Below are 15174 nucleotides of genomic sequence, written 5' to 3' on the forward strand. Positions count from 1 at the left end.
CCCGAAAAGGAAAGAGTTTTCCCTCCGTTTCTTCGTCCCAAAGCACCCAGAAACTAGGGTTTCTCGAACAAATCGAAAAGGTTAAGATTTGGAAGGGAGATCGAAGCCATTAATACACAGAGGAAGAGCAATAAACGAAGGCTCTTGCGCAGAAAGTGAGGTTTTTGGTGAAAGCGAGACGCTTTTTTTTTAAGAGGACGCGAGCGAAATGATGAGGAAACCGGCAATGAGACAGATGGAGATGGGCCGCGTGACCGAACAAAAAAAATGTTTCCTTGAAAAAAGATATTTATTTATTTTTCTTTTAAAGTTACAATTTTGAGGACTGATCGTATTTGTAGCTGTCAATCTGAAATTATTTTGGATCGATTTGTTACTTAGTTTTTCCTATTTTAAGGATTTTACCTTTTTTTTTCTTTTATAAATGGGTAATAATTTAGGGAAAAAAATGTTGTTTTCCATACATTTCTTCAATGTGTTTATTAGGTTACATACCTCAATGAGCTTCAAGTTACCAAATACGATGTGATGTGTCCATTTATAATTTTGTATTAGGTTTGCATACTCTACTATAATTTTTTTCTACTTAAATATCTAATATTTTAGATAAACAAAAATATTTACTATACTTTTATTTACATGTAATTTATGAAGTTTTGTTTATTATAGGACTTTTCTAAAATTTGACGTTATATCAATTTATATTGGAAATTCTATTTTTTTAGTAAAAATATTCACTTTTTTTTTTCCTTTGCTATGTCTCTTCTTCTTTTTTTTTTTTTACGAGGCATGACCCTATAATTAACGTTTTGACAAATTTTGTGCGGTTAATCAAATCCCCCGATTGTTGAGGTTGCATCTTGAGATGCTATTAATGGTGTCAAAATCAAACAGTTTACTATATTAGCATAAAAACAACAAAGATCGTTTCTGTTCGCAACTCATTTAATAAGAAAAAAAAATTGGCCGCTTTAAATTAACATGTATAAAATATTTTTTACAATTGAAAAATATATGTTTTAATTGGGGGAAATTTTTTTTATTTAATATTTAAGCGGCGTGATCGTGCTTCTTTTTCTTTTCTTTTCTTTTTTTTTTTTTAAAAAAAAAGGCAAAAAAGACCTTTGTGGTGCAATAATCATTCTACCTAAACCGATACCGAAGTTGACCGAGACAACCGAGTCAAGCTCAAACATACCATTAGTCCAATAAATATAAATTTTAAAAAGATTTATTTTAGGTGAAAAATTAAGGACAATTTAAATGCTGCACAAATTTTGTAGAAGACAAAAAAAAAGTGCATAATGTACATATTAAAAACTAACGAATTTCAGTTTTTTTATACATTTATTTTTTACCAAAACCTTGTTCTGAATTTGAATTCTTTATTGAATTTATCTAAAAATTTTAAAATCTCTAAACAGTACTAGATATACCAATAAGACTTGTAAATTTCTAACATCAGCCGTTACAGGTAACCATAATCTCAGATATCATCATAATCAAACGTCTATACATAATTATTAGAGGTCCGGTTTAGACGAACCAACAAGCTCTTGGCCAAAAACTTAAACCGGACCAATGTTCAATTTCCAACAAAGTTCTAGGGACCAAAATGTAAAATACAAGCTTTAGGGCATAATTTAATGGCTAGGATTACTACAAGGGTCAAGCTGCAAATTTACCAAGAATCTGCGGACAAGTCGTAAACTATATATAGCCAATGGATACCCATTGAAAAGGTCCCTTCCCTCTTCTCCTCTCCCCTGTCTCTCTCTTCTCCAATCAAACAGAAGTTCAGACTTTCTCATCCTTTCCCGAGAATCAGACGAGCCCTTTCCCTGTCGGAAAAAAAAAAATCTAGAGAAAATGAGAGAAATCCTCCATATCCAAGGTGGTCAATGCGGAAACCAGATCGGAGCCAAGTTCTGGGAAGTCATATGCGACGAGCACGGCATCGATCACACGGGACAATACTGCGGAGAATCCGATCTCCAGATAGAGAGGATCAATGTGTATTACAACGAAGCGAGCGCTGGAAAGTACGTGCCACGCGCGGTTCTGATGGATCTGGAGCCAGGGACGATGGATTCGCTGAGATCGGGGCCGTTCGGGCAGATTTTCCGACCGGACAACTTCGTGTTCGGGCAATCTGGGGCAGGGAATAACTGGGCGAAAGGTCATTACACGGAGGGAGCGGAGTTGATCGATTCGGTTCTCGATGTCGTCAGGAAAGAGGCTGAGAATTGTGATTGCCTCCAGGGTGAGACCCCTTCCTTTTTTTCCAAGTTTCTTTTGTTTCTGATTGGCACATTTTCATGGTTTTCTCTTGGAATCGAGATCATGTTTCAAAAAATGAGGAACCCGTCAGACAAATTGGTTTGAAAATGTTGTCGGCTTGTCTGAATCCTACAAAGATCTCTTGAATCGTCGTCATCTTGAAGCTATATGCTGTTCTAAATTTAGATTTTCTTCGTAGCATCATATGATCGCCTTTATTTCGATTTATTCCAATGGAACAGGATTTCAAGTATGCCATTCTCTTGGAGGTGGAACTGGATCTGGAATGGGAACTCTTCTCATTTCCAAGATAAGGGAGGAATATCCAGACCGTATGATGATGACTTTCTCGGTTTTTCCTTCCCCTAAGGTCTCCGATACCGTCGTCGAGCCATACAATGCCACCCTTTCCGTCCATCAGCTCGTCGAGAATGCCGACGAGTGCATGGTTTTGGATAACGAGGCTCTCTACGATATCTGCTTACGCACCCTGAAGCTCACTAACCCTACATGTGAGATTTCTGATTCTGATTTCATGATCTCGATCTTTGATTGTTTCTTGATTCTTGACATAACCCTATTCTGATTGTTTTCTCAGTCGGTGATCTTAACCATCTCATCTCCGCTACCATGAGCGGTGTCACCTGCTGTCTGCGGTTCCCGGGTCAACTCAACTCGGACCTCAGGAAACTAGCTGTGAACCTTATCCCGTTCCCACGGCTCCACTTCTTCATGGTCGGGTTTGCACCTCTCACATCAAGAGGGTCACAACAGTACAGCACCCTGTCTGTTCCCGAACTTACCCAACAAATGTGGGATGCCAAAAACATGATGTGTGCAGCCGACCCTCGCCATGGCCGCTATCTAACAGCATCCGCCTTGTTCCGTGGCAAGATGAGCACAAAGGAGGTCGATGAACAGATGATGAACGTCCAGAACAAGAACTCTTCCTACTTTGTCGAATGGATCCCGAACAACGTCAAATCCAGCGTCTGCGACATCCCACCAAAGGGTCTGAAAATGGCATCCACTTTCATCGGAAACTCGACTTCAATCCAGGAGATGTTCAGACGGGTGAGCGAACAGTTCACCGCTATGTTCAGGAGAAAGGCTTTCTTGCATTGGTACACTGGCGAGGGAATGGATGAGATGGAGTTTACCGAAGCAGAGAGTAACATGAACGATCTTGTTGCGGAGTACCAGCAGTATCAGGACGCTACCATCGGCGATGAGGAGTACGAGGAAGAAGAGGAGCTTGAAGCTTGAGATTGATTTGAACCGATGCATAAGTTTGTGAGTTGAATTATTATCATTCCATTTCATTTTTCTTGGTTTTTTCTTTCCCGGGTTTCTCGATTTCTTTATCTTCCTTGTGTTTTCCATTGCGTGCCAAACTCGGATTGGGACTTGAGTGTGTATATTTCCAGTGAATTCCATTGGGAGGCATGACGAGCTTCTGTGTCTGTTCTTTGTGTTTGTTAATGAAAAACATTTCATATTACCACGTCTCGACTCTGCAGATTATGTTCCAACAACAACTAAAAGCAGTGATCTTGATTGTGTCTGAAACATTCTGCAAAGTGTCAAAACTGTTTGTCAAATTACACATCCTATAACTGCTGTCGTGATCCGAAACCTTAGGACAACTCAGATCCTGAATCTTCCCCTGCTGGTTTAGGTTTCAGTTCTAAGCTCTGCATTGCCATTCTATTTCTTCTTCTTCTTCTTCAACGATATCGGCCCAGCTCTTCTTAGCCTCACCCATCATCCCGTGATCTTCGGTTTCTGTGATGAATTCATGGAGACCATGAATCAAGCTGTGGTCCAATCTCTTTCCGCCCAATGTTTCTTCTTTGCTCGAAGCTACCGGCTCTTCTCTCTCGAGGTTCTGTTGTTCAGTACACAGAGGATTCTCAAGTAATAGTCTTCGAACCGAACCTCCCATCTCTCTGCACGTCCTTTTTCTTCGGTCCCCTTCTTCGTAGCATCCTCGGGGTTGTGTAAACAGTCCTGAAGGGGAAACATTTGAGTTCTTGAATGCATCAGAACAAGAACTTTGAGAGCAGCCATCCAGAGCGTTGTCTTCTGCAATATCTGCTCTTGCATCATCGTTTTCATTTCTAGATTCTGTTTCTTCCAACATCTCGATAGCTCGTTCAAAGGATTTGGAGAATGGCTCGTCTCTCCATTGACTTCCTAGACAGTCTCTTACTTCCTGAAGCATAGATCTAGCTTCAGGGAGTCTGTCCATTCGCATCAAGCATATCGCAAGGTTGCACATCTTGTTCTTGTCTGGTTCTAAAGACAAAGCTCTCCTGTCACGAGAACCGGCTAATAGATGTTAAGAGACAAGATGGCTTTTCGCTAAACTGAGCTCAATTACTGTCTAATTCCCAAGATCAAAACCTGTAATGATGCTCTGCAATTCCATAGTTATGTAGCTGCAAGTGAACCCAAGCCAGGTTCCCTAGTAACCTGTTATGTCCAAACGACCAAAGAGGTGTCAGAGAAAACACCCGAGAGAGCAGAAGTAGGCAAAGAATTTAGGAGGGGATTAGCTTTTATTAAACCTCGCCCTCTCTTGCTCGATAGTCACGGTAACCTGCTTTCCTTGGCTCCTTTTCGTTTTTGTGATCGTTCCACCAAATGTCATGCCATCTTCTAGGTTTCTCAGTTTGGTTTCGAGTAGCTCAGCTTCCTCTTCGATCCTACCCGACTTCTGCAGAAAACCAGAAACCAGACACCATTGAAAGACACAAAAGAAGCATATAGCACATTGTCCCTCGTTAAACTAAAGCTACTGTCACAAGATGGGAAAGCTCAAGCCAAAAACGGTGAAGAGAAAGGTACCTTGTACAGTTCGAGGAGCAAGTTGTCGATGGAATCCTGGGATTCATCGGGGCAGAGACACCGGAAAGATTTGATGGCTTCGATCCCCTCGTCAGATCGGTTTAGCTGTTTCATAACAACTGCCATGTCTTTCAACGCGCTATCTACCCGATCTCCAGCGTTTATGGCTGCCCAAAACAAGGATATAGCTCGGCCTGGGTCTTTGGAGATCAACTGTTCTTGAAGATTTCAATGTCAGAACAAGCAAAATACGCATAGCCCAGAAAAAGGAACTCAAGTAGAAACTGGAAACAGGAAAAAGGAAAAGACTTTGATATTTATCTTCCATCATCACCATTTCTTGGAAAACTTTCCTAAAATTTTCTGCGGAATCCTGAAATTTTCTGGGCAACCAAACAGCGGGAGTCACATATTGGCGGGACAACAAGATCAGAGTAAACCCTCAAGAATCAGAGGAATTGGACCCCAAAAATTATGCAATCAGACTGAAAAGGAAAACCCAATCAGACGAAGAACGTCTGTATTTTTTCTTCGGGAAAATCAAAGCGATACCTGAACATGTTTGGCTCTGACATACGGGGAATCGCCAGCAGGAACCTTGTGAACCATGTGAAAAGGTTCGCATTTATCCGTCGTCGATGTTGTCTTCCGCTCCGACATCGGCATCGCATCTCTTCTCCACGTGTTCCGTGTCGGCGGCGGCGTCCAGAAAACCCTCGCCGGAGCATGAGGAATGGATGAGATGGAGTTTACCGAAGCAGAGAGTAACATGAACGATCTTGTTGCGGAGTACCAGCAGTATCAGGACGCTACCATCGGCGATGAGGAGTACGAGGAAGAAGAGGAGCTTGAAGCTTGAGATTGATTTGAACCGATGCATAAGTTTGTGAGTTGAATTATTATCATTCCATTTCATTTTTCTTGGTTTTTTCTTTCCCGGGTTTCTCGATTTCTTTATCTTCCTTGTGTTTTCCATTGCGTGCCAAACTCGGATTGGGACTTGAGTGTGTATATTTCCAGTGAATTCCATTGGGAGGCATGACGAGCTTCTGTGTCTGTTCTTTGTGTTTGTTAATGAAAAACATTTCATATTACCACGTCTCGACTCTGCAGATTATGTTCCAACAACAACTAAAAGCAGTGATCTTGATTGTGTCTGAAACATTCTGCAAAGTGTCAAAACTGTTTGTCAAATTACACATCCTATAACTGCTGTCGTGATCCGAAACCTTAGGACAACTCAGATCCTGAATCTTCCCCTGCTGGTCTCGGGGAAATTTACAACGACACCCCCACTTACTTTCTCGGAAAAGTATCCAGTAGCGAGTTCTCGGATTCCTGAGAAACGTTCTTGGAAAGATCAAGAACACAAAGCAACGGGCGAGTGTATAAAAATCTGATTGATCATGTTTTTTCCGTGATAAAATGGACGTGGAAAATTTTGAAAATCAAGCTCCCGTTGGATGAAGAGGCTTATATTCGGAGACGAACAGAGACTGGAAATCAAACTTTCTGGAGAAAATCGGAGTCGCTCGACGTTTGAAATGAAAGGAATTTACCGTTGGCAGAACGAGGGATATTTATACATATAGAGTTGGGGTGAAGTGATCTAAAGATATTAAAGTGGGTGAAAAATGAGAATACGATATAATACAAGGACTTGTATCAAAACAAAAGTTCGTAAAGGGGGCTGCTATAATTCTTGAAACTCTGAAGGTCAACGGTAATAAACTTCACAAATTCGAGCCCATGACTATTAATCTACCCACCCTTTGAAGACGTTTTATTGAATGTTAATAACTAACCATATTTGCAAAATGGTCCATGGTTAAGTTGGGAAATCACATGACCCTTTATATAATCAGAAAGGGACTTTCTACTCCAAACTCTAAACTTTGAGTTCCTTGATCAGATCATACCATGACTCGAAAACAGACAACCGACAAGAGTGCTTCAGTTACTATTGTCTGAACCAAACTGTTCACTGTTCTTCTTCCAAAGGTATGGTCTTGTCTCCATCCTCTCTATCCCATTTCCATATGAGACTATAAGGCCGAACCTTCTTCTTACCCTTTGAAACATCATCTTCTTCTCCAGTTAATACTGATCCCTGCCTGAAAACAGCGATCTGTGAAGCGAACCCGGGCTCCACATCACCTGACCCTCCTACACCGCTGAACTCGACGCTGTAATGGTGCCGTCTGGCTAACTCTGATGCCCAGTGGTTGAACTGCTCCCTTGTCCACTCGAACTTGTGGTCATGGTTCCTGAATCTTGGCAGCTGCGATGATGATTTGTCTTCCGGGTCTTCTTCTTGGCTTTCTGGAATAGACCTCTGGAGAATTGAGTTGTACTCGTAGTTCGGAGTGGACACAATCAGGAGCTTCGGACAAAACGAGCTCAGAACCATGTCGCCGAATTGACAGGCTTGCTCTTCTTCCATATGCTCAATGACCTGTAAATTTGGAACAACGACCGAATAATAGAGTAGAACTCCCAAATTTGAAACCAGCAGAGAGCATATGAGAAGAAAGAAGATGAAGTGGAAGGAGATAATGGAGACCTCTAAGCAAGTGCCGATGTCAAAATCATGCAGCCTGGAGTCAAACTCGATAATGGAGCCCTCATACAGCTTAGCAGATTTGAAGTCGTTAGCTCCAGTGTTTAGTTTCGAGTGCAGCATCTGCAACCCAAAATCAAATCCGAAAAAAGATGCAATCTTTGAGTTAAATGCAGCAAATCAACAATATTCTTCAAAGCAACTCTTCATAATTTTCCTTACTTTTGCAGCACGGGCAAGACCCTTTGGCGAGATGTCGACACCAACAATGGTTTCTAGAGAAGTCGGATAGTCGAGTAAAGAGTTCAGTAAGCTTCCAGATCCGCAACCAAAGTCAACCTACATCAAGAACAAAGGTGATAATATCTCACATTTGTTTCAAATTGGCAATAAGGAAAGAAAGACAAAAAATATCGAAAGAATACCAAATTAGCAGCGGATGATTCTTTTATATGTTTCAGCGCGTATTCCACACGCTGCTTTGAAAGAGGAGGACTGAAAAAAGCCTCCTCCATTCGTTCTTCTGGGGGTACTTTCACTCCCAACAAAAGTATGCTGTACTCTAAATACGATGATTCTGCATAGACGAAAGCATTTCACCGTCATTACACATTTTTATAGTGAATCTTTCTTATTTCTAAAAGATTTCACTTAACACTGCAGTTTATGCTGAAATTACTCTACCGAGCAAGATAAGATATTAAAAAGGAAACTCACCCGAAGATAAGAGTGAACGGGTTCTGACAGTATCTGCAGAAGCAGCAGCCAGAATCGACTCTTGAGCAAGAAGTGAAGAAGCAAAAACAGCATGTTGACCAACAGACATCTGAGTGACAACTGATTCGAGAGACGGAACCATGGCTCCTGTCCCAACCTCAAACTCTATCTCTTCATTGCTTTCAATGAGTTCTTTTGCAAATTCACCATTTGTCACCAAAGACACAGAATAACACAGACAAACCATGGAGCCGCTAGATGGATAGACACCTGAATCTGAACCATTTGTTTCAGATTCAACACACTGGCTCGTCTCTGTAAATGGCATACTCACCCTGTGGAAATCACTTGTTCTGGCACCTGAACATGTCTCCTTAAGGAAGTTATGACGATGGAACTTAATATCTTCGTCAATAATGGAAGCTTCAAGTTCATCTGGATCTGCATCTATGTCGTCGAAAAGTCTATTAAACCATAACAGTACTTTTAGCGAAGCGCTTTGGATGGAATCATTTTGCTTCTTATAGAACTTTCTGTGAGAACACTCTAAAATCAAATCCTGAGACTTGGTAAGAACTTTCACTTCACATCTATACCTATTCTCAGATCCAGGTAAATCCTCTGTTTTCCTGTCTGAAGATGCCTCAGGCTCGAGCAAATCTGAAAGCTTCATCTTCTTGTGGGACCTTAAAATGTCAGAAACCGAGCTCAAAGGAGTAGTAGATGTTGAAAAGACAGGTTCTGCTAGTTGGTTCTGACGGCAGAACATGCTGAGAATCTCCCTGGGGAATGAACCTCTCCAGTTAGTTGTTGTAATGAATGATGATGGCAACTGAGCAGTAAGTATCGCTTGCCGCGAAATTTTGTAGATCCCATTAGGAGACATACCCAAACAAATCCTGCGGAACCCAAAAAGCTAATGTCATATAGTTTTATCCCGATTAAATAAAAATGGAAGAAAATCTCAATTGAAAGTCGGTAGGATCAAAAAGCACCTGTAGTATGACGTTAAGGTTACATCGTTACAGTGAAGATTATGGGACTTCCATGTGTAACCAACAGATGCCATGATTGCATCCCCATAAATATCTTGACCACATACATAACTTGCTCTTGCATTCCGATACTTTTTAGATGATTCTTCTTCATCATTAGAAGGTCCAGAGGCTTTCGATGAGATATCCAAGGATTTCCACTTGGGAATAGCAGAGTACAATCTAGTATCAGAGGAAGATCTCCCAACCATCCTGCCGAATACCAAGAATACTTAAATTCCAGATTAACATCAAGAGAAATCCACTCATTCAATAGCACAAAAGAGAAAAAATGTATTTCCACCTGGAAATCAGAATGTGATTACCATCCTTCAGGCCCAGCTTTTCAGCAATAACATCCAAGTAATACTGACCCGATGAAATATCGAGAGTAACTGGCTCAACATCTTCCTCAAGGTTACATGGTATATGTACGGCTTCAATTTTTATGCTTTCTGATGAATCAGATACTTGAGTGGCCAATGCCTCGAGGATTTCTGAAGGGTATGCATCAGACCTTTTTATTGAAGCTGCGGCAGGAGATGCGATAATGAAATCGGGTAATTTTTCCGCAGCTTTGAAGACATAGGATATGACCAAGAACGGATCTGAGTCGACCAAAGGATTAACCGTTTTGCAACGACTGTTAATCTTTGAATCAAATGCAGCGATGACGGAAACAGGAACTGAGCCGGAAAGATCACCGTCTCTTCGTAACGCTGCTCTAACGTGACTTCCCAGAGGATGATCAGATGAAAGAAACTGTTACGAAATCAGAGTAGATATCAACAACAAGGACAGTTGGAAAAATTATTTCTTTTTTCTTCCTTGCACTTTCCATATACGATGATATGACAAACTCTCTATAGCCTGAAGAAAAACAGATTTGTAAACTACAAAAAGAGAGATTATAGCTAATGCTTATACACATGCATAAACGTAGATGTAAGAATCAAAAACCCATTTCGAATCACTAACCTCATCAGAAAAGATATGCTTAATGCGTCCAACGATATCATCCCAAGCCTCATCCACTGTAAGATTATCGTTCCTGGGACGAATACCTAGCTGCAGCAAGAACAACAGTACTTCTCTTCTTTAACAAAAATGAAATTCAAACAACAAAAAAGGCACCATCTACAAGATTTTCATCCAAAAAATGGACCGTCCTATTGCTTATTCTTACTCACTCATCCTTGATTTCCGTCTCAAGATGTAACATTGGCATAAACAAAAAGAGGCACGTACCTTTTCAAGGGCCATCTCAGCGGCAGATTGCTCAGCGTCCTTCTTCTTCCTGAAGACGTTCGATAAAACTTCAAAATCTGGAAGCTGCAAATGGCAGCGATAAAGGCATGGCCCCTTTTGAGGAATTTTCAAACCAGGGCAACCCTTCTCCGCAGAATCATGAACTTCCTCGACTGTATAGCTTGCTGTAGTACCAAACTTCTGGTGTATAATAGCCTTAGGTGTAAGGGTCTGCTTCCCAACGCACGCCATTACAGACCCAATAAAGATTCTCTATACCCTAAGAGAAACAACAACGAAAAACGGTATAATTTACACAGGTCATGCCACAATTAGGATAAAGATTGTAACTTTACGCATATTAACAACATCATCATATTCACGGGTCCATATTCTCGTCTCGATTTGTGAATCGACGACAGCAGAAGCAAAAATAGGTTAAGGAAATCGAAATTCGCGAAGAACCCAGCAGTAGCAAACGATGCCAAGGAATACAGAACGTATGGGTAGAAGCAAGTATCTACCTTTCGACGGCGACAGTGGCATGGAGGGAGAGAGACAGAAGTTGTGAAGGCGGGCTTAAGAGAGCGAGGGAGTTATGTTATGGAGGAGAAGAACAAAGAACAAGAAAAAAAAATGCTAAACAGATATTGACGCAAGTCAAACGTCGTCGTTTCGGAAGTCAAATTTTTTCTTCCCATGAGAAATTCCTTTGTTTTATTCTTGGGCCCACCCTTTAATTTTTTGCTTTTTCTTGTATCATATCATATATCTTTTCTTTTTGGTAAAAAAATAAAAAGATGAATCGAGAGAGGTTTATGCCATTCATACATTTTTCGTATAAATTTTGCTCATTTTGCATTCAAATTTGATCATTTTGGATAATTAATATCTAAAATCTTATTATAATAAAAAGGGGTCCACTCTATGAATCGTCATTGATGAGCTTCTCTGAAGCAGAAAATTGGATAGGGTAAATCACTCAAATATACCAAAGGCGTCGTACTCATTTCTCGGATACACCCGAAAAATTATAACCCATTAATTTTTTTTTGAAAAGACCATATTACCCTTAATGAAACTATGTAATTATAATTGTAAAGTCGTAATTGATTCTAAATGCAGTTATAATTGATTCTAAATACAGTTGCAATTGATTTTAAATGAGGTGATAAAAAATACATCTAATTGTTTACCGGATCTTTAGTTGTTATACGGTCGTAAATACTATTTTTTTTAGTCATATATTAGTTATATAATAGTCGTAATAAAGTCGTAAAAAATATGAAAAAAAGATTATTTCAGACTTTTTAAACCTAAAAATGGTATAGAATTGAAAAAAAAATTTGATTTTTTTTAGGTGTGTCACTGAAATTGGTGCGATTATAGTTGAGTGATTTTCCCAATTGGATATGGGTAACACCTTCATCTGCCCGCAGTCTCTCTCTCTGGTTGGCGTAGTAAAAGTTTTCTTTTTAAATTGTGACCCTTAATGTTTCAGATTTCCCGGATAAAGGCTTATACTTTCTAAAGAGGTCATATACGTCCCTTGTATACCCTGTGTTGTTACCAATAACCAATTGTTGGTCAAATTAACATCCACTTGATTCGTATTTTTAAATGCCATAATCTACTATAACTATGTAAGAGAACTACATATTTATCACGTCTCTATAGTATTCTTCCTAATGAACAAACCCGTTACGGAAAGAAAGTGAAAGTTGTAATAAAAAAAAAAAAGTGAAATTGTTGTGTATTGAAATCTTAACAAAAAAATAAAAAATAAAAATATTTAGGACAGTTATTTATTGTATTAAAGAATACTTGACGAAAAAAAAAAGAAACATATAATAAAACGGTAAACCGGACAAAAGCCAAGGTACACACACTCACACTTAAATCTTATATATATAAAAGTAGAGTTTTTCACTAGAGGATGACACGTGTCCTACTTCTTCTTTTTTAAAAAAAAAAATTCAATACGTGTGTATTACTCCTTTCTCTGAAAAAACAATGAATCCTTTTCAATTGAATTATAATAAATTAAATTAATACATTTGAATCTGAATATCAATTTTTCAAAAAAAAACTTTAAATCGTAATTATACTAGGAGTTTGAATCTGAATATATATATAGATTAATGGAATCTAAATTTATATTTATTTAGTAATTTGAATGTATGCATAATAACAAATTCAATTTACCAATTTCATACATCTAGAATCTGAATATCAATTTTCCAAAAAAAAACATTAAATTCAAATAGCAAGGGTTGTTCTCTTTATATTTTTATATTCTACATAATATTATTAAATTTCCATCTCTCTCTATATATGCATGCTCGCTCTTATACATACGTTTTATTATGTATATAAAAATAGAGTTATGTATATATATAGTCAGATTTACACGTATTTATATTTTTAGATTTTTCATGATTTAACGTAATTATACTAGGAGTTTGAATCTGAATATATATATAGATTAATGGAATCTAAATTTATATTTATTTAGTAATTTGAATGTATGCATAATAACAAATTCAATTTACCAATTTCATACATCTAATTTAAATTTATTTCAACAAATCTTTTAGACCTCATTAACTTCAAATCTTAATGAAAAACACTATATATATGCTTGCATCTCTTTCGTAGTTTTCTACCATTCCCTTAACAAACACAATATTTTCAAATAGCAAGGTTTGTTCTCTTTATATTTTTATATTCTACATAATATTATTAAATTTCCATCTCTCTCTATATATGCATGCTCGCTCTTATACATACGTTTTATTATGTATATAAAAATAGAGTTATGTATATATATAGTCAGATTTACACGTATTTATATTTTTAGATTTTTCATGATTTTAATTTTCATCACAATAATCAGCAATCAAACATGTCAATTTATTAGTGTTAGCAATTTTTAAAATCTTACTATACATAACCTTTCATAGTTGTGCGCCAGACTTTTTTTAGATAATCAGAACAGTTGCAAGTATGAGCGTTGTTGGTCATTCTGATCAAAAAGTGGATGTCAAACTTGGACACAAGGTATTTTTTTATTTTAATTTTCACATTATTTAGATATCTTCTTTCGAATATCATTGTGATTTACTGATCATTATTTAACATATTTCCATTATTATCATTAGTTATATTAAAGTTTTTATCATAAATATGAATAGTAATCAATATTGTTTCATAAATTTATATCACTGAATTAAAATAATCAAGTTTTTGCAGTTGTGGCTTTGAAAAAAAATATTATTATTTACTTGAAGAAAATTATCCGTAGCAATGATTACAAATTATAATACAAATTCGTTATGTTTCTGTTTAATTACTTTGAAGTTTTTTCCCTTCGATTTTATAAAAACTATATTTTGGTTCTCTTCATATTTCCCTAAGTAAACTTTTATAAAAAATTAGGATTTAAATTTTCACCGTTTTATCAGATTTAGATATTTTATTTTTACTATATTTTGGTTTTTTCTCTATCTCATCCAAAGAAGTATAATAAATTAAATTAATTTATCTAGAATTACTCCTTTAGTATATAATTATAAATATTGTTTGAATTTGAATAATTTAATTTTTTAAAAAGTATAATTGTTCTCCGGGAAAGAGGCATGTTGAGAAAAAAATACTGTCCTATTATTTTTTTAAATGAATCCTTTCATATCAAATGAAGTATAATAAATTAAATTAAAACAAATATTGTTTGAATCTGAATATTATGAAAATTTTGAAAATATAAAAAAAGTTTAAATGTAATTACAATGGAAGCTTAAATCTAGATGAATATATAAATTAATTGAATCTAAAATTTAATTTATTTAGTAATTTGAATATATACATAATAACATATTCAATTTATCAATTTGATACATGTACTTTAAATTTATTTAAACATATCTTTTAGATCTCATTAACTTCAATTCTTAACGAAAAACTCTATATATATTATTGCATCTCTTTCATAGTTTTCTATCTTTTCCTTAACAAAAACAATATTTTCAAATCTTAGATTTGTTCTCATTATATTTTTATCTTCTGCATAACATTTGTTAAATCTCCATCTCTCTCTCTCTATATATATGCATGCATACACATATCTTATAGACACGTTTGCTTTTTTTTTTTAATTTGGTTTATTTTTCGTTTAGTATTACCTTTTCTTATCTCCGATTCATTATATTTCTATTTTTTTGGTTTTTACATAACATTACTAAATCGCAATCTCTATACACTTTAACGTTAAATGAAACATGAATTATCACTCTTAAAATATAATGATTGTATAACAACAGAAAACATAAAATTAGAGACATTATGATCCTAATATAGGTCCACTCGCATTGTTCATACATATATATATATGTGCATGTATTTATGAACTGTATAAGAATATATATATATATATATATATGCATGCATTTATAAACACTCGAATAAATTCTCTATATATATATATAT

General features: G+C 36.8%; 3 protein-coding genes across 4 annotated transcripts; 1 reads left to right on the forward strand and 2 right to left on the reverse strand.

The window, feature by feature from the left end:
* The first annotated feature begins 1749 nt into the window (after positions 1 to 1749).
* LOC104812238 (tubulin beta chain-like) lies at positions 1750 to 6224 on the forward strand. Of its 2 annotated transcripts, XM_010539298.2 has the most exons (4): positions 1750 to 2263; positions 2523 to 2792; positions 2879 to 3429; positions 5873 to 6224. In XM_010539298.2, the coding sequence occupies exons 1-4, from the start codon at positions 1870 to 1872 to the stop codon at positions 5987 to 5989; spliced, it is 1332 nt and encodes a 443-aa protein (XP_010537600.1). In that variant the 5' UTR covers positions 1750 to 1869; the 3' UTR covers positions 5990 to 6224. The 2 variants fall into 2 exon arrangements, with proteins under 2 accessions (XP_010537600.1, XP_010537591.1); XM_010539289.2 differs by lacking the exon at positions 5873 to 6224 and having other exon boundaries at positions 1751 to 2263; positions 2879 to 3781.
* Positions 3877 to 5854, reverse strand: LOC104812225 (protein POLLENLESS 3). The gene is made up of 5 exons (XM_010539270.2): positions 5683 to 5854; positions 5131 to 5343; positions 4851 to 4999; positions 4687 to 4755; positions 3877 to 4595 (listed from the first exon to the last, which is right to left on the reverse strand). The coding sequence occupies exons 1-5, from the start codon at positions 5794 to 5796 to the stop codon at positions 3968 to 3970; spliced, it is 1173 nt and encodes a 390-aa protein (XP_010537572.1). The 5' UTR covers positions 5797 to 5854; the 3' UTR covers positions 3877 to 3967.
* Positions 6225 to 6937: 713 nt separating the features above from the next.
* Positions 6938 to 11296, reverse strand: LOC104812246 (small RNA 2'-O-methyltransferase). Its single transcript, XM_010539312.1, has 10 exons — positions 11214 to 11296; positions 10690 to 10969; positions 10420 to 10509; positions 9746 to 10203; positions 9403 to 9654; positions 8408 to 9306; positions 8116 to 8267; positions 7913 to 8029; positions 7694 to 7813; positions 6938 to 7585 (listed from the first exon to the last, which is right to left on the reverse strand). The coding sequence occupies exons 2-10, from the start codon at positions 10939 to 10941 to the stop codon at positions 7112 to 7114; spliced, it is 2814 nt and encodes a 937-aa protein (XP_010537614.1). The 5' UTR covers positions 10942 to 10969; positions 11214 to 11296; the 3' UTR covers positions 6938 to 7111.
* Positions 11297 to 15174: the final 3878 nt, after the last annotated feature.

Source organism: Tarenaya hassleriana, unplaced genomic scaffold (genome assembly GCF_000463585.1).
Source record: "Tarenaya hassleriana unplaced genomic scaffold, ASM46358v1 Cleome1, whole genome shotgun sequence".
In the NCBI taxonomy this organism is placed as follows: domain Eukaryota; kingdom Viridiplantae; phylum Streptophyta; class Magnoliopsida; order Brassicales; family Cleomaceae; genus Tarenaya; species Tarenaya hassleriana.